The 25,503-nt window shown below is 41.4% G+C and overlaps 1 protein-coding gene across 2 annotated transcripts in view; it reads left to right on the top strand.

Moving 5' to 3' along the window:
* Nucleotides 1-25,503, top strand: part of DDI1 (ubiquitin family protein) — a 63,744-nt gene that overhangs the window by 32,108 nt on the left and 6,133 nt on the right. For both annotated transcript variants that reach the window (XM_010254682.3, XM_088903167.1), the window contains exons 11-13: nt 3,706-3,798; nt 3,877-3,946; nt 4,131-4,204. In XM_010254682.3, coding sequence (XP_010252984.1) covers nt 3,706-3,798; nt 3,877-3,946; nt 4,131-4,204 — 237 coding nt within the window. The remainder of the gene's footprint in view (nt 1-3,705; nt 3,799-3,876; nt 3,947-4,130; nt 4,205-25,503) is intronic.

Here is a 25,503-nt window from a genome sequence, read left to right as displayed (position 1 = left end):
CTGTGGATTGAATTAATATTAAAAATATGAGGAAATTACAGGGCAAGGGGGCGAAACAATCTTAGCTCCCAAGAACAACCATTAAACATCAAAAGAACAAAAATTACAAGACAGCCCAAAAAAATAGAATGTCTGTTCACCCCTTGTCTAGCTAGATCATCTGCCAAAGAGTTTGGACTTCTTTTTACCCATTTGTATTGGATTTCCATGTCCTTAGTCAGCCACTTGAATTTCCTCTTTTCATTACTGTAATTCCAAAGTCTAAGACTATCCTCTTTCAGCTAGTTTACCACCACTTCAGAATCTCCTTCTATGATCAGCTTGCTAATATGCATACCCTTGATTCTTTGTTCTCCTTCAAGAGCTGCAAGAATCTCAGCTCTCAAAGAATCTCCCACCCCAACTGGTCCAGAATACATAGCTAACAAATTCCCTTGTTCATCTCTTATTACTCCTCTTATTCCGGATGGCCCTGGATTGCCCAAGCTGCTGCCATCAAAGTTCAGTTTAACAAAGTCATGGGGTGGGGGGATCCAACAAACCTTTGAGGCCTTCCTCATTGGAACAAGTTCTGCTATCTCTTCCACTTTCTTTGCAGCTCATCAACTGAGAATTCTGCGAATAGAGCCAAGGTTTTCAGCTAGTGTATAACCCTAATGTGGATGACCTCCAGCATTGCTTCCAAACTTCTCTCCTTATCTGTAAATATTCGTGAATTTCTCTCCTCCCAAATAGTCCAACAGACTGCAGCCCGCATACACCTCCACATAAACTTGGCCCTTTTTGTTGGTCGAAACGTCATAAATGTGAATAGGCTTTGCACATTCGAAGGGGGGGGGGTCCACCTGCACCCAAACAAAGAAGTACACCACTCCCAAATGATGTTAGTGAACCGATAGGAAATTAGTAAGTGATACCCAGACTCACCATCAACTTTATAGAGGACACACCAGTGAGGACAAAAACAACTATTGGGTCTTTTTCTTTGAAGTAAATCTGCTATGTTAACTCTTTCCAGAAAGGCTTCCCAATAGAAACTCCCAACCTTAGGAGGTATAGGATGACACGACACCTCTTTAACAGGGAAAGACAAGCCAGAAGAAGAAGAATGTGTGAGAGCACTAAAGAAAGAGGCACAAGTGAAAGAACTAGAGGAGGTGAGAGTCCAAATTCTACTATCTGCCTTTGTTGGCTCTAGGAATACCCCTTCAAGAATGGATAACAATGATGAGATACCATCAAGCTCTGTGTCCCTGATATCTCTTCACAGGCCCAAGTTCCAGCCGACCCCATAAATAGAATTAGAAGGAACAATGAATGAAGACACCGGTTCATTTTTAAAAGTGGAAAGGGCAAAAAGGCTTGGGAATTGGTCTTTTAGGGTGGAGTCCCCAATCCAAACATGTTCCCAAAAGTTAATGAGATTGCTTGAGTGCAAGTCATACCTGATCCATGGAGAAAACAAAGGTAGAATAGCTTGAATAGCTTTCTAAGGAGATGCTCTTGTACTCCTTGCCAGAATCCTAGAGTCCCATTCATTTGTTGCAACCCCATGAATACTTCCCACCGTCTTCACCCAAAGTTTGTCCTTCTCCAATGAGAACCTCCAAAGCCATTTCCCCAGAAGAGCCAAGTTCCTATTCCTTATGTTCCCGATACCCAAACCTCCCTCCCTCTTACTCCTACAAACCATCTCCCACCCCACCCTATGGTCCTTCTTCTCCTCCCCCAGCTCCCAGAGAAAGCCTCTCATTAGTTTTTCTAATCTACTAGCCACCTTTATCGGAATCTTGAAGATTGACAAAAAGTAAATAGGAAGGTTAGCTAAAGTAGACCTGATTAGAGTGGTTCTCCCTCCAAGAGACAAATAATTTTTCTTCCAAGTTGCTAGTTTCTTTTCAAACCTCTCCACAACCGGAACCCAAAACTCACCTTTCTGAGGGTTATCACCCAATGGCAAACCGAGGTAATTAAGGGGCCAATTTGCTATTGCACATTCTAAGATGTCTGCAGCCTCAGAGATCTCCCCCTCGCCCATATTTACCCCAACTATACAACTCTTCTCAAAATTCACCTTAAGGTTTGACATTTGCTCAAAAAGTCGTATAGTGAGCTTCAAATTTCTAATCTTGTTAGTGTCCCTTACTTCACAAAAGAGTATGGTGTCATATGCAGATTGCAAATGTGTGAGTGGCATAAGCTCCCTCCCAACTCTCCAACCTCTGATTAAGCCCTTGGAATCTGCTCTATAAATTAGTCTCCCCAGAACTTCAGCTACCAAAGTAAATAAAAATGGAGAGAGGGGGTCTCCTTGCCTAATCCCTCTCAAGGCTGGGAAGAAATCGACCACTGCCCCATTTACCAGTATGGAGTAATGGCAGTTCCTGATACAACCCAAGACCCATCTGCACCAATTATCCCCAAAACCAAAATTGGTCATCACCCCCATGGCAATATGGGGATGCCATGAAGGAGATAAAAGAGCTAAATGGGGAATGGGTTATCAATGTAACATGGGTTCAAAGAACAGCAAATGGGATGGCTGATTGGTTGGAAAAACAAGGAGTAAATCAAGATCAAATTATTTTGGCTGATAGGAAATGAGGATGTAGCAGAAGGTCTGATGGTATATAATACTTCTTTGAGAGGTGGTCTTCTCAGCTATCTAATCTAAGGGATGCTTGGCAACTATGTAAAGGTGGTCCTCTCTTTACTAATGAAATTCAGTTATCCATCAAATAAGGGGGTGCTTGCTAATATGTTTGATTTTGTTTATGAAAACAAGAACAACTGCCACCTCAGCAAAAAAGTATGATTTTACCGATGCATCAATTGTTTCTGTTTTGAAAAACAAAATCATACATATTGATGAATGCCTCCCAAATGTACATAATATGGACCTTTTATTATACATATTCAACTGAGAGCTCAGCCTTCTTAGGCTGGTTTCATTATCTTTTTTCTCAATCAAATTCCATTTCATAGCAAAGGATTTGGGGGTGTCTTTGGGAATGGGGGACACAAAACTGGTTTCATTATCTTTTTGCTAAATTGAATTCCTGTCAAGGTATGAAGATTGCAAAACAACATGGTTATCAACATATGTAGGTAGAGGGGGATTCAAAACTGGTAATAACTTGGATGAATGACAACAACCTGGGAGGATCCACAGGCATATTATAAGTGATCTTAGGAACATAGCAAAGGATTTGGGGGCAACATTCAGATGGATAAAGAGAACAGCAAATGGGATGGCTGACACGCTGGATAAACAAGTGATGCCTAGGGAACAACTCTTTTAGGCAGGTTTGTAATTGGAGTTCCTTTCAAACTGTTAGCGGGACTGAACTCACTTGTAATAGAAATACTATGTAATTACGCTAATATGCTTCTATTGGAATTAATGAAATGAACCTTTTTACTGATCAATAAAAATTCGAATTCCACTTTAGGCTTAGGCTTGGTTAACTATATGCTGAACAGAGTTCAGGTCCACTTTATGACCTAATCACTCCATTGAGCTTGGCATGGCTACTGGTTGACAGCACCAGTTGTTTTTTGCTCCTTTTGACTACTGGTGGTAAAGCATTGGACAGCAGCTGTCTGTCATTTCAGTTACATAGGTTTGACATTTTAAAAGTATAATTATTTGCTCAATGCTGAGTTAAATTATGCTTTATTGATTCTTTTCTTTTCTTTGTATAGATTGGAAATATATTTTATCCTTGTTCTTTCATGGTACTTGATTCTCCCAACATGGAATTTCTTTTTGGGCTTGATATGCTCCGTAAGCATCAGGTAGCATACTTTTTTATTCTTGTTTTGTGATTTATGACAGAATCTTATAATGATTTCTAATAAAGCAGCTTTGTACAGTGCATAATTGATTTGAAGGAGAATGTCTTGAGAGTTGGTGGAGGAGAGGTTTCAGTGCCATTCTTGCAAGGTGTCTTTTGTTCTATGTGCTAATCTTTGTAACTATTGTATGACTAAAAATACCTGCTTTATAAGTTTATCCTTGCTTGTGTGACTTTTAAATTTTAAGTAGTGTTCTCAAGTTCTATCATTTAATTGGTTGCCTTTTTCTACTTTTCTTCTGCAAATATATTGAAATCCCTAATTATTTTCAGAGAAGGACATCCCATCCCATTTTCTAGATGAAGAAAGGTTTTCAAAGCAAGCATCTGCTTCAGGTTCAATTGCAGTAAGTAAATTCTGACAAATTTCCAAATATAAATAGTGTTCCGATTGTTCATCAGCTGATGAGATGCACTTTTTTATAAAGTTGTTAATATTCTAAGCTGTGTGATACGGATTTGTTAATTTTTTTTTTTGAGAAAGGTAAGAATATAATTTCATTACTAACCAAAAAGCATGATTTTTTTTTTGATGAATGAATATAATTTATTAATTCAGAAAAAGGCAGTACAGGGAACCCAAAAGAGGCACGAGCTGTTACCTCTTCAGGGTAGTATTACATCAAAATAAAAAGCAGAATTAGCCATAAATACAATTATAAAGCAGCCCAAAATAAATGTTCCCTTGTAGCCCCCTGCTTAGCTAAACCATCCGCTAAGGTGTCTTCCCACCTAACGAAAGGTAACAGTCATATTTCTTGTAAGCCAGGTGAATTTCCTTAATAAGTCTTTGTGTCGCCACATGGCTGAAGCTGGATCTGTCAGCCATCCCACAACAATTTGAGAGTCTCCTTCAACTACCAAATGCTGAACTCCTAATTGTTCTGCAATCTGAATACCTTGTACCGCTGCCAAAATCTCAGCTCTATTAGAGTCTCCTATTCCCATAGGGCCTGAAAACAAGGCTAATATATTGCTCTCCGTATCTCTCAGCACCCCTCCTATTCCCAATGGGCCTGGGTTTCCTTGGCTGTTGCCATCAAAGTTCAGCTTTACCCATCCTTCAGGCAGAGGGGTCCACACTGCAGAATCCCTGTCCTTCCTTGTATGGCTACTAGCCACCACTATCCAATTTCTTCAAATATCATCAAAGGAAAAAGTATGAAAGAGGTCCATAGTTCTCAACCAATGAATGCAAGCAACGGAATGGCGTGAAAGCCGTTGCTTGTTTCTTCGCATGCCCTAGTTAAGATACAATCCTCAACAACCTGAATGCTTCTTTCCTTTTCCTTGGATATCCTTGCATTCCTTTCTTCCTAGATTGTCCACAATGCGGCTGCTCTAATACATCTCCACATCATTTTTCCTTTTTTTGTAGGCCACACAAAAAAAGAAGGATGACTTAAGTCTGTGGACAAATTCCACCTGTACCCAAACAAAGAAAAAATCCAACTCCAAATAGCTCTAGAAAAGGAACAAGATACAAGTAGGTGGGAGCAATCCTCACCATTAGCCCTGCAAAGTTCACACCAGTTAGGGGATAAACACATGAAAGACCTTTTCTTCTGCAAGCAGTCCAAGGTATTAATCTTTCTATTAAACACCTCCCAGCAGAAAATAACAATTTTAGGTGGAACAAGTCTAAACCTTTTGGATTAGGGGACCATAATCCACTGACTCAGGGAAGAGGAAAGGGACTTAAAAAAGGAAGCACAAGAGAAGTAACCTTTTGGATTAGGGGACCATAATCTCACATCCATACTAAGAGGGTCCAAAAAGACACTGCCAAGAAGAGACAACAGATTTGAGACACTGTTAAGTTCATCATCCCTCAAACCTCTCCGAAAGCCAGAATCCCAAGTTAAGGACGAGGGTGATATAGGAGATGGGAGAAAATGAGAGATAATTTTTTCCTTGTAAAGGGAAATAGAATAGAGAGACGAGAATTGGTCCTTTAGAGCAGCAGTCCCCACCCAAGTGTCTTCCCAAAATAAAACAAGGTTACCAGAATTGACATTATACCTGACAAAGTTGAGAAATTGAGGGAGGATACTTTGGATTGCTTTCCAAGGAGATGTCAACGTTGCTTGTCTTGATACACCCGCATCCCATCCGTTTTCCAGTCTTCCATGTATACTAGCTATCACTTCGTGCCACAACCTCTCCCTTTCTCTAGGCCACCTCCACAACCATTTTCCTAAGAGGGCTTTATTCTTGAGAGTTAACCTACCTAACCCCAGTCCACCTTCCTCTTTTCTCCTACAAACTATTTCCCAATTAATTAAATGATCTTTCTTTTCCTCCCCTAGCTCCCAAAGAAAATTTCTCATTAATCTCTCTAGCTTCTTAGCCTCCCTATTAGGTATCCTAAAAATGGATAAGAAATAGACCGGTAGGTTCGCTAGGGTTGCTCTCAATAAAGTCACTCTACCCCCTATAGAGATATAGTTTCTTTTCCAAGCTGCTAATCTTTTCTCAAATTTTTCCAAAACTGGGTTCCAAAAACCATTCTCTCTTGGGTTAGAGGGCCAAGAAGAAATGGGACAACCTAGACAATTTGCCACAGATTGAATAATCCCTCATTCATATTGACACTGACCACAGAACTCTTATCCAGGTTTATCTTCAAATTGGAGACCTTCTCATAATGTTGTAACAATTCTCTAAGGTTCCTCACTTTTTGCCCGCCACCTCTTTCATAAAATATTATGATATCGTCAGCAGACTGTAGATGGGTTACTCGGACATTGTTCCCTCCTATCCTCCAACCACTCACTTCCTCTTCCCTATCTGCCTTAGAGATTAATCTACTGAAAACATTTGCAACTAAGGTGAAAAGGAACGGGGAGAGTGGGTAACCTTGTCTAAGGCCTCTACAAGCTGGGAAAAAGTCTTTGACCACCCCATTAACCAAGACTGATTAATGGCAAGAACTAATACAACCCTTTACCCAATTGCACCATCTATCTCCGAAGCCACAACACCCAAGGATCTCTAGTAAAAAGCTCCAATCCACAAGATCATAAGCCTTCTCTAAATCTAACTTACACGCAAAACCTTGATTCTCTGACTTTCTCATGTCCTCCACACACTCATTTGCTATTAATATCTGATCTGTTATTTGCCTTCCTTGCACGAAAGCACCTTGTGCTTGATTAATGATGGATGGCAGTACTACTCGGATTCTCAAAGGCAACGCTTCAGCCAAAATTTTATAGATTCTAGTCACAGGACTGATCAGCCTAAAATCCTTAGGGTCCTTTGCATCTATCTTCTTTGGGATTAGGGCTAAGAAGGTTGCATTAACTCCAGGACTTGCCTTTTTTTATCTGCAAATTCCTGAAACAACCCAACAGTCCTGATAAAAAGCCATTGTGAAGCCATCTGGACCAGGAGCTTTGGATCTATCCATTGAAAACACCGCCTGTCTGATCTCTTCTTCACTAAAATCCCTTTCTAACCAGTTTACTTGTTCTTCAGATATCCTGGTCCACTCCAAATCTTCCAATGTTGGCCTATCATTCAAGGGTTTCCTATAGATCGATTTGAAATGATCCACAAACAACCTTGCTATCTCATCTTGATTTGTTACTTCCTCCCCATTCACCTCTAACTTAGCCACGAAATTTTTTCTTCTCCTCCCATTAGCTAGCGCATGGAAAAATTTTGTGTTCCCATCCCCTTCTTTAATCCATTTATGTCTTGACTTTTGCCTCCAAGAAATTTCCTCTCTCAGAAGGACTTCTTCCAAATCCTTCTTTAAGTTCCTTCTCAACACCTTTTCTTTTTTGCTCATCATCCTTTGGGCTTCTTTGGAATTTAATTCCTCGATCCTAGACAACGAGTTACTTTTTTGCTCCTCTATTCTTCCAAATTGTTCCCTGTTCCACTCCTTGATTTTGGATCTCAACCTTTTTAGCTTTTTGTGGAATCTCACTCCCTTCCACCTCACCCCTCTTAAATCTTCTCTCCATCACTCCCCAATCAAATGCACAAAATCCGGGTGAGTTAGCCACATATTCTCAAATCTAAAAGGCTGTGGACCAGAGGCTAATGTTTCAGGACTTAACTGGATAGGGCAGTGATCGGAAGTGACTCTGGGTAATGCTCTAGCCATCATGTTCCTCCAACGACTCTCCCACTCTTCATTAAAGAGGAATCTGTTTTCAAACAAAGAGGGTTTTCTTGGAAATTAGACCAAGTAAAGTTGGCTTGTAAGAGAGGTAAATCCTTTAGACCACAGTTACTACTAAATTCATTAAACTTTCTCATGCTGGTAGTAACTGTCCTCTGGGGGTTGTTAGATTCATTATAGAACCTAATTACATTAAAGTCCCCCCCAAGACACCAAGGACCCTCCCATTAGCTTCGTATTCCATATAATTCTTCCCACATCTCATTTCTCTCTCTATACGTGTTTGGCCCATAGACATTGGTTAGAACCCAGGTAAATCCATCCCCCACATTCCTGACCTTTAAAGACACAGAGAATCTCCCTATTAGCTCGTCCACTGATTCTACAACATCCTCCCTCCATAATGTTACTAAACCTCCAGAGGCACCCCAAGAAGGGGCCAAGGTCCAACAAACTCCTTTTGATCTCCATACACTTCTGACCCACCTTTTATCCATTTTTTCCAACTTGGTTTCCTGTATCAACACTATGTTCGGTTTCTCTCTTTCTTTTACTGAGAATCTTTCTTCTTCCCCCTCTCCCACTAAATTCAATGTCACCCTCAATATCTGAAATCAATCTCTCCACTTCTGATCTCTTTTTCTTTTTCCTTTTATTGTTACCCTCGATCTTCCTGGATGATGCATTAGCTTCAGCTACCCCTCCCCCCAACTTGGAACTTCTATAGAATTCCTTCTCTTGAGAAATTTCTGCTCTCTTCCTTTGATCTAGTTCCTCCTCCTCTTTGTATTCCTCCAACAACGCACAAATCATCTCCCATATTCTCTCTAATTCCTCCTCCTTTCTCTCTCTAGGGGCCACTTCTTCCCCTCTCAGTTCACTCTCAGAATTGCCGTTCTCTCTTCTCTTTCCCTCGACTAAAACTTCCGCTCGGGATGCTGGAGTATCTGTTACAAGCATAGAAGGCACATTAATAACCAAAACCGAAAGGACATCCATACCTGTGTTGTTTGGAACCAATGGGCCATCAATCAAGGGAGGGGGATGCGCATAAGGAGAGAGGCCTAAATCTGTTCCCTGTGATTGATCTTGCCTTAGAGAGTTTATAGTAGGAGTCAATACCCTGTCAGCTTTAGCAATTGAACTATTCTTCCTGTGCTTCCCTTCTTCCGGTATTACATTACAGACCAAAGTGTTAGGATTTTTTCTTACCGGCCTCGTATCCTGTTTTTCCTGAACTACTGGACTGACTTCCCTTGCGAGTGCAGGCGTCACCTGAACCTCAGCTCTGGTCAGACGATCCAATCCATTCACATCGTCTTCTTCAACTTTTTGAGAATCATCTTCTTCCTTGTTCTCTTGAAAAAGCACCTCTGTACCCAAACTATCTTCATCAAAAACGGTTCTCGTTCTGCTCAGAGCAATGCTCCCCAAGCTCACTGTATAGTCTGAATCGGTATCACTGGCATAGTGGCATCTTCTTCCTCAGAGCACTCATGCTGCTTCCGCTCTTCAAGATCACTTCGCCTGATGCTCCTTTTTTGCTTTTCAATTATTTTGATTTTTGACAATTAAAGATTATTATAATCATATTGAAAGAAAAGGGTGGACCCCATACATAAAAATCTGCATTATTATGAGGTAAGATGCATGTGCAAAACAAATATATAGGCTATACATCAAATCATAGGAAAAAAGAAGTCGGATGTCCACTTCCCTGTGAAATCATCAAATTTGATAAACTCTTTGAGATCCTACAGCCACTAAAAGAGTTATTGCCCATATTTCTCCAATCACTGATAAATTTTGAAAACCTATCTTTTTAAAATACAGCTACTACACTACGTCTGCTGCTTGAATGGAGTGTGAAACCTCTATTTATAAACCCTGTTTAAATGGCTCATGGAGTGGATGTTCCAGAGAAAAAAACATTCCTTTTAAATAACAAAAAAATTCTTCAGAGTTGACTGGAACTTGTTCTGCAAACCAAAAGAAGATGGAGGCATCATCTTGTGCCCAAATTCCTTTTACATTCATTACAAAGCCCATTCTAGAAATAGCTTTGGTGTTTTTGGATGGTAAGCGATCATTTGTGGTGGAGAGTGGTTGCAAGTTGCAACAAACACATGGGAGAAACATTATTGGTTTGAACTTCAATGAGGTTGTGGGGAGTTGTGTGAAAGTGTAAGGAAGAGAATGCAAGAGGTTGCTGAAGGTTTCAACAAGGTCACTTCCTTTAAGATTGATGTTGAGGGAGAGAATTAATGATTATGTTTTGCATGATGTTTCGTGTGGGGACACGCCTTTTAGACTTATTCCATTTTTCTTAAAATGGAAGTTGATAGGGATGGAATTAAATTTTTTTTTGAAGAGAAAAGAAAAAAATTATTGAAACAAAAAAGAAGGTACAAGGAAGGTGGTAAGCAATCACCCGAAAGAAAAGACCAGACCAAAGAGACAACCCAAAGGAGGCTGACAAAACCCAAAGGTCCCGAACAAACAATACCAAACCAACTAAAGATAAACTGAACTAATGAAAACCCCTCATAAAAACAACAAAAGAAAAACGAAGATAAAAAACAAAATAGAACCCAAAACAACCAAAGCAAACTCTGACACCCACAAGATACCCAAGAAAAGCACCCTGCCCCCATAATGGGACTCCAACACATTAACTTTTCTTCTCAGTTTTTTGAATGCAACCCTCTTGTTGTCTTCTGATTGATCTTTTGGGTTTTTTGACAAGCTTGTTAGGCCCAACACCAAACAGACATCAAGGTTTAAAATGTCGATGTTGATGGAAATGTCGCTTACCAAAATATAGGACATATGTCGGAAATGTCGAGGGGAAATATTGTAAAAATTAGAGACATTGTGGAAATATTATGAAATATGTGGAAATATGCAATGATATTTTGTAAAATGATAAAAAGAAGCACTAATACATATTTCTAGACTATTATCTTATTCCCAATCATTATATAAAGCTAAGAAACTAAGATCAATAACAAATTAGTAAATGACGATTTACTGATTTATTATGCATTTTGATGTTTTTACAAGGTTATCCGATATTTTCTTTTCTTATTTTTAATTCTGATTTATTATAAATTCCAATATATTTATTTCACACTAGTAAATATAGAAATACATTTATTCTGATTTTTAAATATTTAAGTTATAATACATTATGTTTTATTATAGTTTTAATAAACTGATTCTCCTTTTTGTAGTATTAACTATTAAGATTATGATAAATTCTGATTTCTTATAAAATTTAATGAATTTTTTATGATTTTTAATACTAAATTGATAATAAATTATGATTTAGTATAAAATTTAATAAATTTATTCTCATTTTTATATTAAATTTAGAGTATGCTTTATTATAAAATTTAATAAACATTTTCTGATTTTAATAAATATTTTAAAAATACTAACTAGTTAATATTTTATTACTTGAAAAATATTTTATGTTTTATATTATAAAGTAATTAATTTATTCTTTTATTTTTATTTTTTTGTTAATTATTTTATATATATATTTTATTTGAAATATTAAATAGAAATTATTAATGGAATAATTTATATTAATATACTGTATTATATTAATATAATATACTAATGTATTATATTATTAATGTACATTAATTGACATCCTGTCGACATAATAGGAAAAACTGTTTTCTTTTTTTTTTTTGTTATTTGGACCGATTTGGTTGACATTTCCAAAATATAAGGAAATGTTGACCGAAATAATGAAATTTTTATATTACCATCCATTTTCATGTTGGTGAGCCTTGACATCGACATATGTCGGGCGACATTAGCGAAATTTCGTGACATTTGAAACCATGACTGACATCCTTTATTCTCACAAAAACCTTAGAAACTAGGATCTGCTACTGATTTCTTTTATTCCTTTGAAGTCTGAATCTTCTAACTGTATTCAGAGTTCCCACAGTTTCTTCTGACTTTCCCATGGACTTCTGACCCCTATCTGAAACCACCACCCCCTCAAACTCTTCTTCTGTCTCCTTAGTCACATCCCCACAACCTCCAGCAGCTGCTTCCAACTCTTGAATTATAGAGTTATCGTAATTGCAGTTAACCACTGGAGCTTCTCCCCGATCCTTTCATCCACAGACCTGAATGCTTCCCCTTGCAAACTCCTCCCTAGGAAAAACAGATCCAGAATTTTGCTGACTTCCACTCCCCTATTCACCACTTTCTTGATGTCAGAAGTCTTCTCTACCTTATGGGTCTCATCAATCATCGATTCAAACTCACTTTCCTCCTCCCTCTCTGTTCTCCTCTGTTGTCCCCTGATTCTGCTTCCCCCACACTTTCTCCTCTTTTAAGCCTCTATCCTCTTCTCCTCCTTTGTTCCCCAAACATTCTTCATCATCTCGCGTTTTCTTTGCCCCTTCAATCTCATCCACCTCATCTCCCTGTCTGCTCCTCCCCCTTCTGCAATTCTACTTTCATTACTTTCTGGCAAAGTCAGAATAGTCCCTCCATCATTCTCTTCTTCCACCACCACTCTTTGCTCACCCCAATCCTCTTCATCAATCCTTTCCAAAACTTCTCCCTTACCATTAGTGGCATCCAAAATGTTTTTCCCATCCCCCCCCCCCCCCTTTTTTTTTCTGTTGAAGAAAACTGACTTCAAAATCCAGCTCAACATCTCCCTTCTCTTCCGCACACCTCTTTTCACCCATATCAACCTTCTCTAAGGTCATTGAATTGTCCTTATTTTTAATGAAAAAATTTTTCCATTCTCCAGACAAAACCTTCGGCATCACAAATTGCCTCTTCTGTAACCTCCTTCTCTATTGACACTTCTCCAGACACTGAACTACTTGACTCAAAAAATATTGTATCCATCAACCGGCTTGACCCCAGAAAGCCTCTTAAAATCTTGGGCTAATGTGCCTTCGTTAGCGGGCCCACCCTTTGGCCTAGAACTAAGTAACTTAGTTTTCCTGGGTCCACCATTACAGTCCTGCCCAAAGCCCATTTGTTTCCTGCCCAGCTTATCTCCCTCTTTTTGACCCATGTGCTCCCCAAGAGAATCACATGTTGGGCTAATAATGAGAGGCCCATCAGTTGTAAATTACCCTCTTTCTCCTGAAGTATTTGTTTGCCTTCTTTTCCTCCCTTTCCAATCTCCCCTTTCTCAAGATCAGCACCATCACCACCTTTTTTCGAAAATTGAAAATACAAATTATTAAGCATTGAACTTTTAACACCAAGTCACCAACCCTTTCAACTTCTCCCTTTTCCCCTGTTTGTGTCACATGGATTCCACTAACCCAATTGGCATCATCTTCAACCACTCTCCCCCTGGACAACAGAAACGCTTCAGCTTCTGATGCCACCCAGAGCTTCCACCGTCTTCCTTCGGCAAAGAGATCAATCAAACGGGGAATCCTATCCAGTTTAGCACCAGCAATTTTAATCTTCACCACATGGATATCAGCGGTACAAACATCTTCCAGAACTCCTCTGCATACCGCTGCTATCTTATCAAAGATATGATCCATCCATAAGTTGAACGGAAGTCCAAAAACCTACGAGGTTACACTTCCTTCAGGGATTGAAAGTGTGATCACTCATGATTGGTTATATCTATTGCATATGGCCAGTGACAGTCTCCAACACCGATGAAAGTGGAACAAATGACAACGAATTTGCATAGCATAGTATATGAACCTTTCGATCCACATGATACATAAACTGACCAACAAATAAGTGCCCTGTCTATTAAGGGTGCAAAAAGACAAAAATAAAGGAGCTCTCCTCTTAACGACAATGACAACGACAACGACAACTCATTATTTTTAGGGTAAATTACATGGACATCCTCTGTACTATGGGGTCTGTGAAAAAGACCCCCCTGCACTTTTTTTGCGAAAAAGACCCCTTGAACATTGGCTGTTAGACAAAGTTCTCCCTTTGTTAGCATTATGTCAATTATCATTGGAAAAGATTCTCATTTCGTTGTTACAAGAGTTTTAAATCCCCAAACTACCCTTTTGATAATTATTCGAACAACTTTGCACTTATTATCATTTTTATATTTGCCTTACACTCTGTTGTCTATCTCCTACACCTGGTCCCATTGTCGGTGCCTGTAACTTGCTTTAGCTCTCACTTTGCTCAACAAAAAGAGAGGAGATGTGGTCTCTATTGTAGTTTCGAATGTCCCAGCAATGTACGAGCTCCACTTCGCCGTTCCCATGGTCAGTGCCATCCTCAACACCATAAATACCCGCCTGGATGCCCAGACCATCTCCATCCTCCATCACAGTGAGACCAAGCTTGTCTTCGTTGACTTCATGTATTACTCCCTTGTCCTCAAAGCCATCTCATTGCTCCCACCCGCCACGCAAAGCCCTCTTCTTTTCTTCATCACAGAGGAAGGAAACAAAACAGTAGCTATTGAAGATGATCTGACTTACAAAGATGATTTGGAAGTTTTCTTGTTGATTGGAGGGAACAACCATTGTTGATTGGAGAGAACAACCAATCTGAACCGGCACCCATATTTTTTCTGGCACTGTTTCATCCATTAGGATGACTCAAAATATGAAAAGCCATGGATCAAGACATTCATTATTATGATATACAATGGATTAAGATGGTCTCAAATGGCTAAAACATTCATCAATCAAGGATATTCAAGATTCAAGTACAATCCACGGTAAACCTGCATTGTATAGTTGGATTTTTTTTTTGTTTGGGGGGGGACCAATAACCCTGCTTTCAGCAATTCATGGCTAGCCTTGTACTGTAAATTACGGATTTGTCAAAACAGTATATATTTTTTTTTGGTATTAACCATTAAAAAAAACTTAAATTGATTTGGGGGAGACAGAGAAAGAGAGAATACTTGTGAGTCTCTCTCCAGAACAAGAGTCAAGACTCCTTCAATCAAAGCATTGAGAGAACCGGCGAACACCTAAACAGAGAGAGAAAGAGGAACAAAGAGAATAAAGCCTGGGAGCCAAGTAAAGAAAAGTTCCGAACTGTTCGATAATAGGAATATAGGATACAAAGAAGATGAAGATTTACAATTTCATAGGAAGGAGATGCAGTTTATCGGTTTGCTTCGATAACTTCTACTTGAGGGGGTGATTTGCAGATTTGCAGAATGATTTACGATTTACAATTTGCAGGTTTGCTTATTTGACTTGTAAATTTTGAGAATCCACTACTGGTGTCTGATTTATGATTCATAAGAAGGGAGATGCAGTTTATGGGTTTGCTTCGATAACTTCAACTTGAGGGGGTGATTTGCAGATTTACAGAACAATTTATGATTTGCAGATTTGCAGGTTTGCTTCTACGATTTATGGTTTATGAAAAGATGTTGATGGTGTTTGATTCGCTTGCTAATTTGCAGAACGAGAAGATGAAGGCAAAACATGAAGTTGGGTTAGATTAGGATTTAAGAGAGAAGGACTATAAAAAGAAAATACAAAAAGTTCAGATGGGCATTTTGGTAACTTAATTCATTCTGTTATCTGGCATAACGGTTAGGGGGGTCTTTGTCTAACAGCCAAAGTTCAGGGGGGTCTTTGTCACAAAAAAAGTGCAAGGGATTGGGAGGATTCAGGAGTTTTTATGGAACTTCAATTCAGAAATTAAACAAATTCCATCTTGTTAAATGGGATTGGGTTTCAGGGTAAAGAAGGGGGATTGGGCATTAGAAAGGTGAGGGTGATGAACAAGGCATTATTGAGAAAGTGGGGGTGGAGGTTTCAGTCTGACAGAGAAGCCCTGTGGAGATGGGTAATGGAGAGTAAATTTGGGGTTATTAATTTTGGGTGCGATTCGAGGGAGGTGGTTTCATCTTATGGTGTGGGGGTTTGGAAGGGAATTGTTAGTGTTCGGTCTGCCTGTTAGACTGATAACAGTCGAGGAAGAGAGAGAGAAGAAAGAAGGAGAGAAAGAGAGAAAGGAGAAGAGCAGAAGGAAGCTCTCTATATTTGGTGAGAAGGGGAGAGGAACTGTGTTTTCATCTGGTGCCATTGTCTGAGATGGTGAGAGGGTGAAGCAAAGAGAAGGTTGCTGAGAGGGTGAGAGGGTGAGAGGGAGAGGAACTGTGTTTTCATCTGGTGCCATTGTCTGAGTTGGTGAGAGGGTGAGAGGGGGAGAGGGGGAGGAGCTGAGATGGGAGAATTCGTGGAGGTAGGCCGTTGGAAAAAAGTTTTGAAGATTGAATCTAAGGAACTCCTATTTGAGGAACAGAGATTAAATGGTCAGCTGAGCTTGAAGATCAGGGAATCAAAGAGAGGGATGGTGCTGTTAGAAGGACTGGGGGTAATTGAAGGGCTCAAGGAGTTTGTGGAAGGTGCAAGTAACAAAGGCAAGCAAAATAGTTGGAAAGAGCTTTTCTCAGAATCTGGAAGAAGGGTTGTTGTAGAGTGTAAGAGAAACCTTAAAGGTTATTTCATCTCCTTGACAGAATTTTTTGGCAAGGGTAGAAAGCAGATGATCTGCTTTCCAGAAGGAAGGAAGAGTCAGGGCTGGAAGGCAGTTCTTGACGCCTTTTGTGAACTGCTGAAACACTTGAGTGTAAAAAGAGAAGCATTAGTAAAAAGGAAGATAAGCAGGTCTAGTAGTATGGTGAACAAGACTAAGCAAGAGACTCCTTTAGTGTTAGTTGGGGCAGGTAATTACAGAATGGGAGTAAACATACAGTGAGGGGATTGGGAAAGTAAATTGATAGTTGAAGCTTCAGCTCCCATTCTTGACTGGAGGAAGGTTGCAGTGTTAACAGCAAGGTTAAAGTTGAAGAGCACATTTATTTTAACATCCTTTGAGAAGAACAAGGCTTTGCTGGATTTGCTTGAGAACAGAGTAGAAGTTGAGGCTTTAAACATTCAAGCTAAGCTTGGAAATTTCACAGTATCAAGATGGTGTCCGGGTTCAAACTCCAAAGATTTCTTTGTTGAAGATGGAGTGGTGGTGCGTCTGCTAGGTCTTCCCTTTCATTTGTGGAAGCAAGAAACTGCTGAAGCCATTGCTTTGATGTGTGGAGGATCACTAGGAGGGGCCTTTTGGGGAGACCTTCGTTCAGCTTCCATTTTATTGAATGGAGTAAAACCTGAGGAGATACCTCAGAAGATAGAGGTGCTAGTCGAGAGGCAGTGCTACTCAGTATGGCTGGCTTCATCCACTGAATCGATGCTCTGGAAAGAGGCTCGTATTGGAGGGAGATGAGAAGGTTGAAGAAGAAGAGCTGCGTGGCAAGAAAGGGTTGGAGGATTCAAACAAGAAAAGCACTTTCACTAAAATGGAAAAACATTTGCTGGAGAAACAAAAGGGTAGTAGGCAGGGGGTGGGATTTTCGCGTGTGGAAGAAGTGAGCAGTCTGGAGGGTGGCAAGTCCTTTGCACAGGTTGTAACTGGCGCCAAGAATGTTCTGAACAAGGAAAAGGAGCTGGGCCAAGGAAGATTTGAACTTAAACCTATTAGAACCAAACCGGGGTCGGGGCTGGACGCGCGTGACCTTCTTAAAAGTCACGTGAGCTCGCGGGTGCTTACAAATGGGCCAAAGCAAAAGCCCATGTGGGCTGCAAAGGGTATTCTTAAAGGCCCAAACAGGCTAGCGGGCTCGACCCTGATTGTTTATAAGGCGCGTGAGCCACTAAAGAAACACGTGACTGGGGTTTCGACTAAGATAGACTTCGGTTTCGGTCTATCATCGTCCCCAGCCGCGAGCCAAAAGGGGGAATGCGCGCAGCGTCAGAAACCAGGAAAGAAGAGGGCGTTACAGTGGGTCTCCCGACGCAGCTTGAAGGAGCTTATTCCCGTGCGAGGCTTCTCAGAGAGGCCGGAGCTAAGTTTCACTAGGGGAAGAACTGAAGAGAAGAAAGAGAAGTTTGAAGGGTGGGTGCAGTGCAGTGAAGACGATGGTGAACCGGAGGACCTTTCTGTCGATGGCTCTAGTGTGGGCAGTGTAAATGATGAAGGCAGCTGTGCTGGAGGTGATATGGAAGGGTGGAATATTGCAAGATTATTCCAGGGTGAAGATTGCAATCGGATTATCTCATTCCCAAGACCACAGAGTGCGCAAGGTTTATCAGAAGGGGAAAACCGGGAGAACCGGAAGCAGAGCAGGAATATGCTATCTAGGGGTGACCCAGGGGTAGAGTGGAAAGATCACCAGGTTGACCAAAGGACAGAAGTACTTCCCAACCAACTCAGGAAGATAATTATTTACCAAACTTCGGAACAAGAGAAGGAGGCCGGGAGCAGTCCTATTCTAGCTTGTCTTTCAGTCCCTGTGCTACTAATGTGTCTCCTGTGTCTTTGGTTCCAGATTCCGTTCCTGTACCATGTCCTGTAGCCCATGAATATGCAGCCGAGCTAGTAGGCGGGCTCTCTGAGGAGGGGGAGAGGGGAAGGAAGGATTGTGGGAAGGTGCGGGAAGAAAAGTATAGAAGTGGACAAGTGTGGGAAATCATTGAAAGAGTGTTTAAGGATGTGGAAGGGCAGCTGATATGGAGGAGGGAAGGGGAGGAAGGAAGAAAGGAGGGGTTAATGGAGAGGAGGGACAGGAATGAGGGTAGAGATGGAGAGGTTTACGGGGAGAAAGCAAGGAAGGAGGGAGGTAACAGTAAGGGGAGGAAGGTTGGAGAGGAAAGAACCGAGGTGGGAATAGAGGAGAGGAAGGAAAGGCAGGTGGACAGAGATGAAGGGGATTCTATAGGAAGGGTAGGGGTGGTGGAATCGGTGAGAGAAGACACGATAGCAGAATTTGTAGGGAAGTTGGGCTGTAGGCTGGAGGATTTGAACGAGTTGAAAGAAAGTTTACAGAAGAGGAAGATGCAGATCATAACAAAGAAGAGGAGGTTGAGTGAAGTAGAGAGACTAAAGAGAGATGTAGAAGGAGACAAGAAGCTCGAGGTAAAAGGAGATAGAAGGAAAGGGGGAAAGTAGCGGATAGGTGGCAAGGGGTTTGTAAAAGAAGCGGAATGAAGATTCTTAGTTGGATTGTGAGGGGAATTGGGAGTGCGAAGAAGAGAGCAACAATAAAAGTGGTAATAAGACGGTATGACCCAGACATTGTGCTGTTGCAAGAGTCTAAGAGAATGGAGTTTAGTGACAAATGGGCAAGGAGTGTATGAAAAGCCAGGGGGATTAGCTGGGTGGCGGCTCCATCGTGGGGTGCTTCCGGGGGGATTGTAACAATGTGGATGAGGGATGTGGTTGAAGGGATGGAGGAGTTGATCGGAAAGTACTCGGTTTCCATGAAGTTTAAGCAGCAAGAGGATGATTATATGTGGGTGCTAACAAATGTTTACGGACTGAATGATTACAGAGAGAGAAAGGAGCTGTGGGAGGATCTGGCTGATGTTAGAGGGTTGTGGGATGGGCCTTGGTGCATGGGTGGGGACTTCAATGTGATAAGGTTCTCGGAAGAGTCCAATAAGATTAACCAGAGGGTGACAAAAAGCATGAGGAAGTTTAACAGTCTTGTGGATGCCTTTGAGCTTAAAGAGATTCCCCTAGCGCATAAGGCATTTACATGGTCAAATCTCCAATCTAGATCCTTTGCTCTAAGCTGGATAGATTCCTGTTCTCTTTGGATTGGGAAGAACATTGGGGAACCTTGGATGCTAGAGCTCTCCCAAGGGTGACCTCGGATCACTGGCCCATAGTGTTATGCAAGGAGGAAAGAAGGTGTAGAGGTCCTACCCCCTTTAGATTTGAAAATATGTGGTTACTGCATCCAGGGTTTACTAACAAAGTGAGGGAGTGGTGGCATGAGTGTAACCCGTTGGTGGAGTGGGAGGGGATTCCATAAGAAACTACAATTCTTGAAAGCAAGAATTAAGGAGTGGAACTTGATGGAGTTCGGGAGGACAGAAGAAAGAAAGGGAGACTTGATGAAGAAGATTGAAAGCCTTGACTTTGAGGAAATGGGAGAATTTGGAGAGGAAGACAATGACCTCAGGAGAGAATTGAGAAGACAGTTAGAGGATTGCCTGCACAAGGAGGAAATTAGATGGAGGCAAAAATCTCGGTGTAAATGGTTGCAAGAGGGAGATAGAAACACTAGGTATTTCCACTCTCTAGCAGATGGTAGGAGAAGGAAGAACTTTATCTCCAAATTGGTAGTAGATGGAGTTGAGTTAATACAGCAAGAGGAGATTGCCAGGGCCTGTGTGGAGCATTTCAAATCTATTCTAAGAAGGCCTGTGAGTAGAAGGGTGTGGGTAGAAGGTTTGGATTGGCCAGATGTAGGGGTGGAGAATAGGAGAAGGATGGAAAGAAGCTTTAATATAGAAGAGATCAAGGAGGCTGTGTTTTCTATGGATAGAACAAAAGCTCTAGGGCCGGATGGGTTTACATTGGCTTTTTATCAGGAATGTTGGGATATTTTGAAAGATGATCTCTTGCGGGTGTTTGAGGAGTTTTTCAGGAGAGGAATTGTCAATCCGGGTGTGAACTCTACATTTATAGCCTTAATTCCCAAAAAGAAAGATGCATCCCACCCGAAGTATTTTAGGTCAATAAGTTTGGTGAATAGCTTGTACAAGATCATTGCAAAAGTGTTGTCTTTGAGGCTGAAGAAGGTAATGCCGGATATCATTGAACACTATCAAGGAGCTTTTGTGAGTGGAAGACAAATTACAGACCAGATTTTAATTGCTAATGAGAGTGTGGAGAACTTTAAGAGGGATAAGAAGAAGGGAGTGGTCTGTAAGCTGGACTTGGAAAAGGCTTATGACTTGGTGGATTGGGAGTTCTTGAGGAAAGTTTTAACCAAATTCGGGTTTGGGGCTAGATGGTGTAAATGGATCATGGGCTGTGTTCGGAATTGTCATTATTCAGTGCTAGTGAATGGGACAGTGGTAGATTTCTTTCCAGCCAGTAGGGGTATAAGACAAGGAGACCCCCTTTCTCCTTTCTTGTTCATTTTAATTGCGGAGGTTTTGGGGAAATTGATTCACAGAGCAGATTCTAGGGGGCTCATTAGAGGCTGGAGGGTTGGGAGGATGGAAACCCCCCTCACACATTTACAGTTTGCTGATGACACGATTCTGTTTTGTGAAGGTGGTAATGTGAGGTTTATCAGGAATTTAAAGTCGGTGGTACAACTGTTTGAGCAACTGTCCAACTTGAAGGTTAACCTTGGGAAAAGCTGTGTAGTGGGGGTGAATTTGGAGGAGGGAGAGATCAGGGAGAGTGCTGAAGTCCTAGGGTGTGAAGTCACGGGGTGGCCTCTGAACTATTTAGGATTACCATTAGGTGATAATCCCAAGAGAGAGAGCTTCTGGAACCCGGTGATGGAAAGGTTTGAAAAAAGATTGGTATCCTGGAAAAAGAATTACCTCTCTCTTGGCGGGAGAATTACATTAATTAAGGCCATGCTTGCTAACTTACCCATTTTCTTCATGTCGGTGTTTAAAATCCCAGTGAAGATTGCTAACAGATTAGAGAAGTTAATGAGAGATTTCCTGTGGGAGCCGGGAGAAGAGAAGAGGGATCATAGAGTTAGCTGGGAAATAGTGTGCAGGAGTAAGTCGTGTGGTGGTTTGGGGCTTGGGAGTATTAGGAGAAGGAATATGACTCTGCTGGGGAAGTGGTTGTGGAGGTTTCCGTTGGAGAAGGAGAAGCTATGGGCTAGAATAGTGGCAAGTATTCATGGGCTGGAGCACAACGGATGGGACGCTGGAATCAGAGCTAGGATCACAAGCAATTCTCCTTGGAAAGCCATTCATGACCTGCTACCTTTTTTCATTCCTAATATCAGGTATGACTTAAATTCCAGTAATTCCATAAAATTTTGGGAACAAACCTGGGTGGGGAGCGCCCCTCTAAAGGATCAGTTTCCGTCTTTGTACGCTCTTTCTGATTTGAAAAATGAGCCGATCTTGTCTTTCACCACCCCGTCCTCTTCCACTTCTGGGATTGGGTGGAACTTGGGTCTAAGAAGGGATTTGAGGGATTCAGACTTCGACTGTATTTCGAGCCTTCTTGCAATTCTTGATAACGTTGTCTTAGACCCCACTAGGGCGGATTCTAGAATTTGGACACCTAACCCCATTGGCATTTTCTCTTGTGCTTCTTTCTTCAAAGTCTTAAGTCAGTCCACCAATCCTACCCTGTCCCCTTTTCCTGTTGGTGAGGTTTGGTGCAGAGCTATACCTCCTAGGGTTGGTAGTTTTTGTTGGGAAGCCTATCTGGAAAGAATCAACACTGGTGATCTACTCCAAAAGAAGAGACCCAATACTTGCTTATCACCTCAGTGGTGTGTTCTGTGCAAAGCTGACGGGGAGACTGGTTTTCACCTAATGGTGTCGTGCCACTTCGCGAGGTCGTTGTGGGTTTGGTCTTTCTCCTTGTTTGGATGCAGCTAGAATCCCCCATTAGACATGCAGGGCCTTTTTGCCCCCTTCTTCTTCAGGTGGCGGTTAAAAAGGGGAAGGACAATGTGGAGAGGACTAAGGGCTGCAGTATGCTGGACACTGTGGGAAGAAAGGAACTCTAGGATATTCTCAGAAACTTAGAGAGGGACAGCAGATTTGAGGACTATCATACAGTTTAGGGCGGTACAGTGGCTGAAATCTTTGGAAATATTCACAGATTACACTGTGGATGACATGTTGAGGAAGTGGGGTGAAATTGCAAGTTGCACACAGACCAAGTCAGTAATGAGTGTGGCTTGGACCCCCCCCCACCTAGTGGATTCTTGAAGTTAAACTTTGATGGATGCAGTAGGGGAAACCCGGGACAATCAGGGATTGGGGGTGTTTTTAGAGATGAAAATGGGGTCATCTCTGCTTTGTTCTCAGGCCCAATTGGAGTGGGTGACTCCCTTAGAGCTGAGATATGTGCAGTTATGGAAGGAGCACGGAAAGCTAAGGAATTGAACATCAAGAAACTTATAATTGAAGGGGATTCAGAGGTGGTGATAGGGTGGCTGACCAAAGAACAAAATGATCTTTGGAAGTATAACAATGAGAAGAGGAAATTCAAATGGCTGGTGCGGGAGATGGAAGTTAAGACATGTTGGATTAAGAGATCAGCTAATTCCCTAGCTGACGGTTTAGCAAAACAAGGGGCAGAAAGGGATTCCTTGTTTTGGGCTAAGTTGTAATGTTAGTGTCCTTGTATCTTTGTATTTTCTTCTTTCCTTTCTTGAAGTTCTTTTGTGAGTCTTGGAAGATAAGTGTGTTTGTCTTCCACTTGTAAATTTTCTATTGATGAATTAATGAAAGTGTTATTGATCAAAAAAAAAAAAAAAGGAGAAGAGCAGAAGAGAAATAAGGGGAAAAATTCTGGTTTGAATGAGAGAAAAAGTTCACTCTCCCATTCGGTTAGATGTATTTTATATTACTAAAATAATGTGGAAAAGTCACATATGCCCCTACTTAAGTTAGGGACATTAAATCTAACGAAAACTTACACATCAGCACCTAAACACAAGCACAAAGACAGAATTACCCCTACATACTCAACACTAACACTCCCCCTCAAGCTGGAGAGTATATATCATATAATCCCAGCTTGTTACATATGTAGTCCACTCTCCCCCGACTCAACCCTTTAGTAAACAAATCTGCCCACTGGTTCCCTGTGTTGATATATGCAGTGTCTATCACTCCACACAACACCTTCTCTCTAACAAAGTGATAGTCAACCTCTATGTGTTTGGTTCTCTCATGAAACACCGGATTAGAGGAAATGTGAATTGCAGCTTGATTGTCATAGTAGAGCCTCATTGGAGTATCAACAGTGTATCCCTTTTCCTGTAGAAGGTTCCTTAGCCACACTAATTCACAAGTAGTATGTGCCATAGCTCTATATTCTGCCTCTGCACTGCTTTTCGCCACAATTGTCTGCTTCTTGCTTTTCCATGTCACCAGATTACCCCCAAGAAAAGTGCAATAGCCTATGGTAGATCTCCTATCAGATACAGAGCCGGCCCAATCAGCATCAGTATATCCTTCTATTTCAAGTTTTCCACCACTTCTGTATATCAAATCGCGACCAGGAGCCCCTTTAAATACCTCGCAATCCTTATAACCACATCCCAATGTAGAACCAGAGGTTTTTGCATGAACTGACTTACCACACTAACTGTGAATGAAATGTTTGGCCGAGTGATGGTTAGGTAGTTCAGTTTACCTACCAGCCGCCGGTATCTGCTAGGGTCTTCAAACACTTCACCCATATCACTACTCAGCTTAGTGTTTGTTTCCATAGGAGTTTCAACTGGTTTAGCACCTAACAAACCTATTTCTTCAAGCAAATCAAGAGCATATTTCCTTTGACACAAGTTAATACCATGCTTGGACCTTGCTATTTCTTTACTACCTCACTAAATCTGCCAAACCATGCTCGAGGAGACTGTTTAAGCCCATAAATGGCCTTCAGTAGCCGGCACACCTTACCCCTTGAGCAACAAACCCCGGTGGTTGCTTCATATAGACCTCCTCGAGCAGATAACCATGCAAGAAGGTATTCTTGATATCAAGCTGATAGAGGGGCCAATCATACATCGCAGCAAGAGAAATCACAACACGGACTGAACCAATCTTAGCAACCGGAGAGAAAGTCTTTGTGTAATCAATACCATAGGTTTGGGAATACCCTTTGGCAACCAATCTAGCTTTTAGCCGCTCTACACTACCATCAGGTAAGTACTTAACTGTATAAACCCACTTACAGCCAACAACCTGTTTACCAGGAGGAAGAGTGGTGAGTTCCCATGTATGATTATGAGCCAGAGCTGAGAGTTCTTCTTCCATCGCACGACACCATCCTGGAGAGGCAACAAAGGATAACAAAGATAAATTGGCAATGGGAAGTGGAAAGGTGAGTCAATGAAACATAATTGGAAATAGGATGAAGGGTACAACTGCGCTTACCTTTCCGCAAGGCAATGGGAAGATCAAGATCAGATACTGGGGTAGGGACTGGTGTGGTAACAGCTGCCGGATCTGTCGACGATGATGAAGCTGGAGGAGGTGTCGGTACATGTGGGCGATGTGTATACACATGATGGATCAGTGGTCGTTCAACAGGTGGTGGCACCGGAGGCAAAGACTTGGTCACTGCGGGAACAAGGGGAACAGAGTCCACAACTGGAAGAGGAAGGGGAGGAGGTTATGAGGAAGAAACATCATCGGACCCCAAGAAGAATGGAGTAGACTCAAAGAAAGTAACATCAACACATACAAAGGAACGTCGAGAGCTAGGGTGATAACACTTATACCCTTTCTGAGCCCGGGAATAGCCAAGGAAGATGCACTTAATAGACCGTGCATCTAACTTGTCAATTCCTGGCCCCAAATTATGAACAAAACAAACACATCCAAAAACTCGAGGAGAGAGAGGAAACGGAGACAAGGTAGGAAACAATGTGGTGAATGGAGAATAACCATCAAGGATAGACGTGGGCATCCAGTTAACCAAGAAGCAGGAAGTAAGCACTGCATCACTTCAAAAGGATTTGGGAACATTCATGTGATGCATGAGGGACCG

Source organism: Nelumbo nucifera, chromosome 1, assembly GCF_055504915.1.
Source record: "Nelumbo nucifera cultivar China Antique chromosome 1, China Antique-T2T, whole genome shotgun sequence".
Classification (NCBI taxonomy): Eukaryota; Viridiplantae; Streptophyta; class Magnoliopsida; order Proteales; family Nelumbonaceae; genus Nelumbo; species Nelumbo nucifera.
This window is presented reverse-complemented; position numbering and strand designations above follow the sequence as displayed.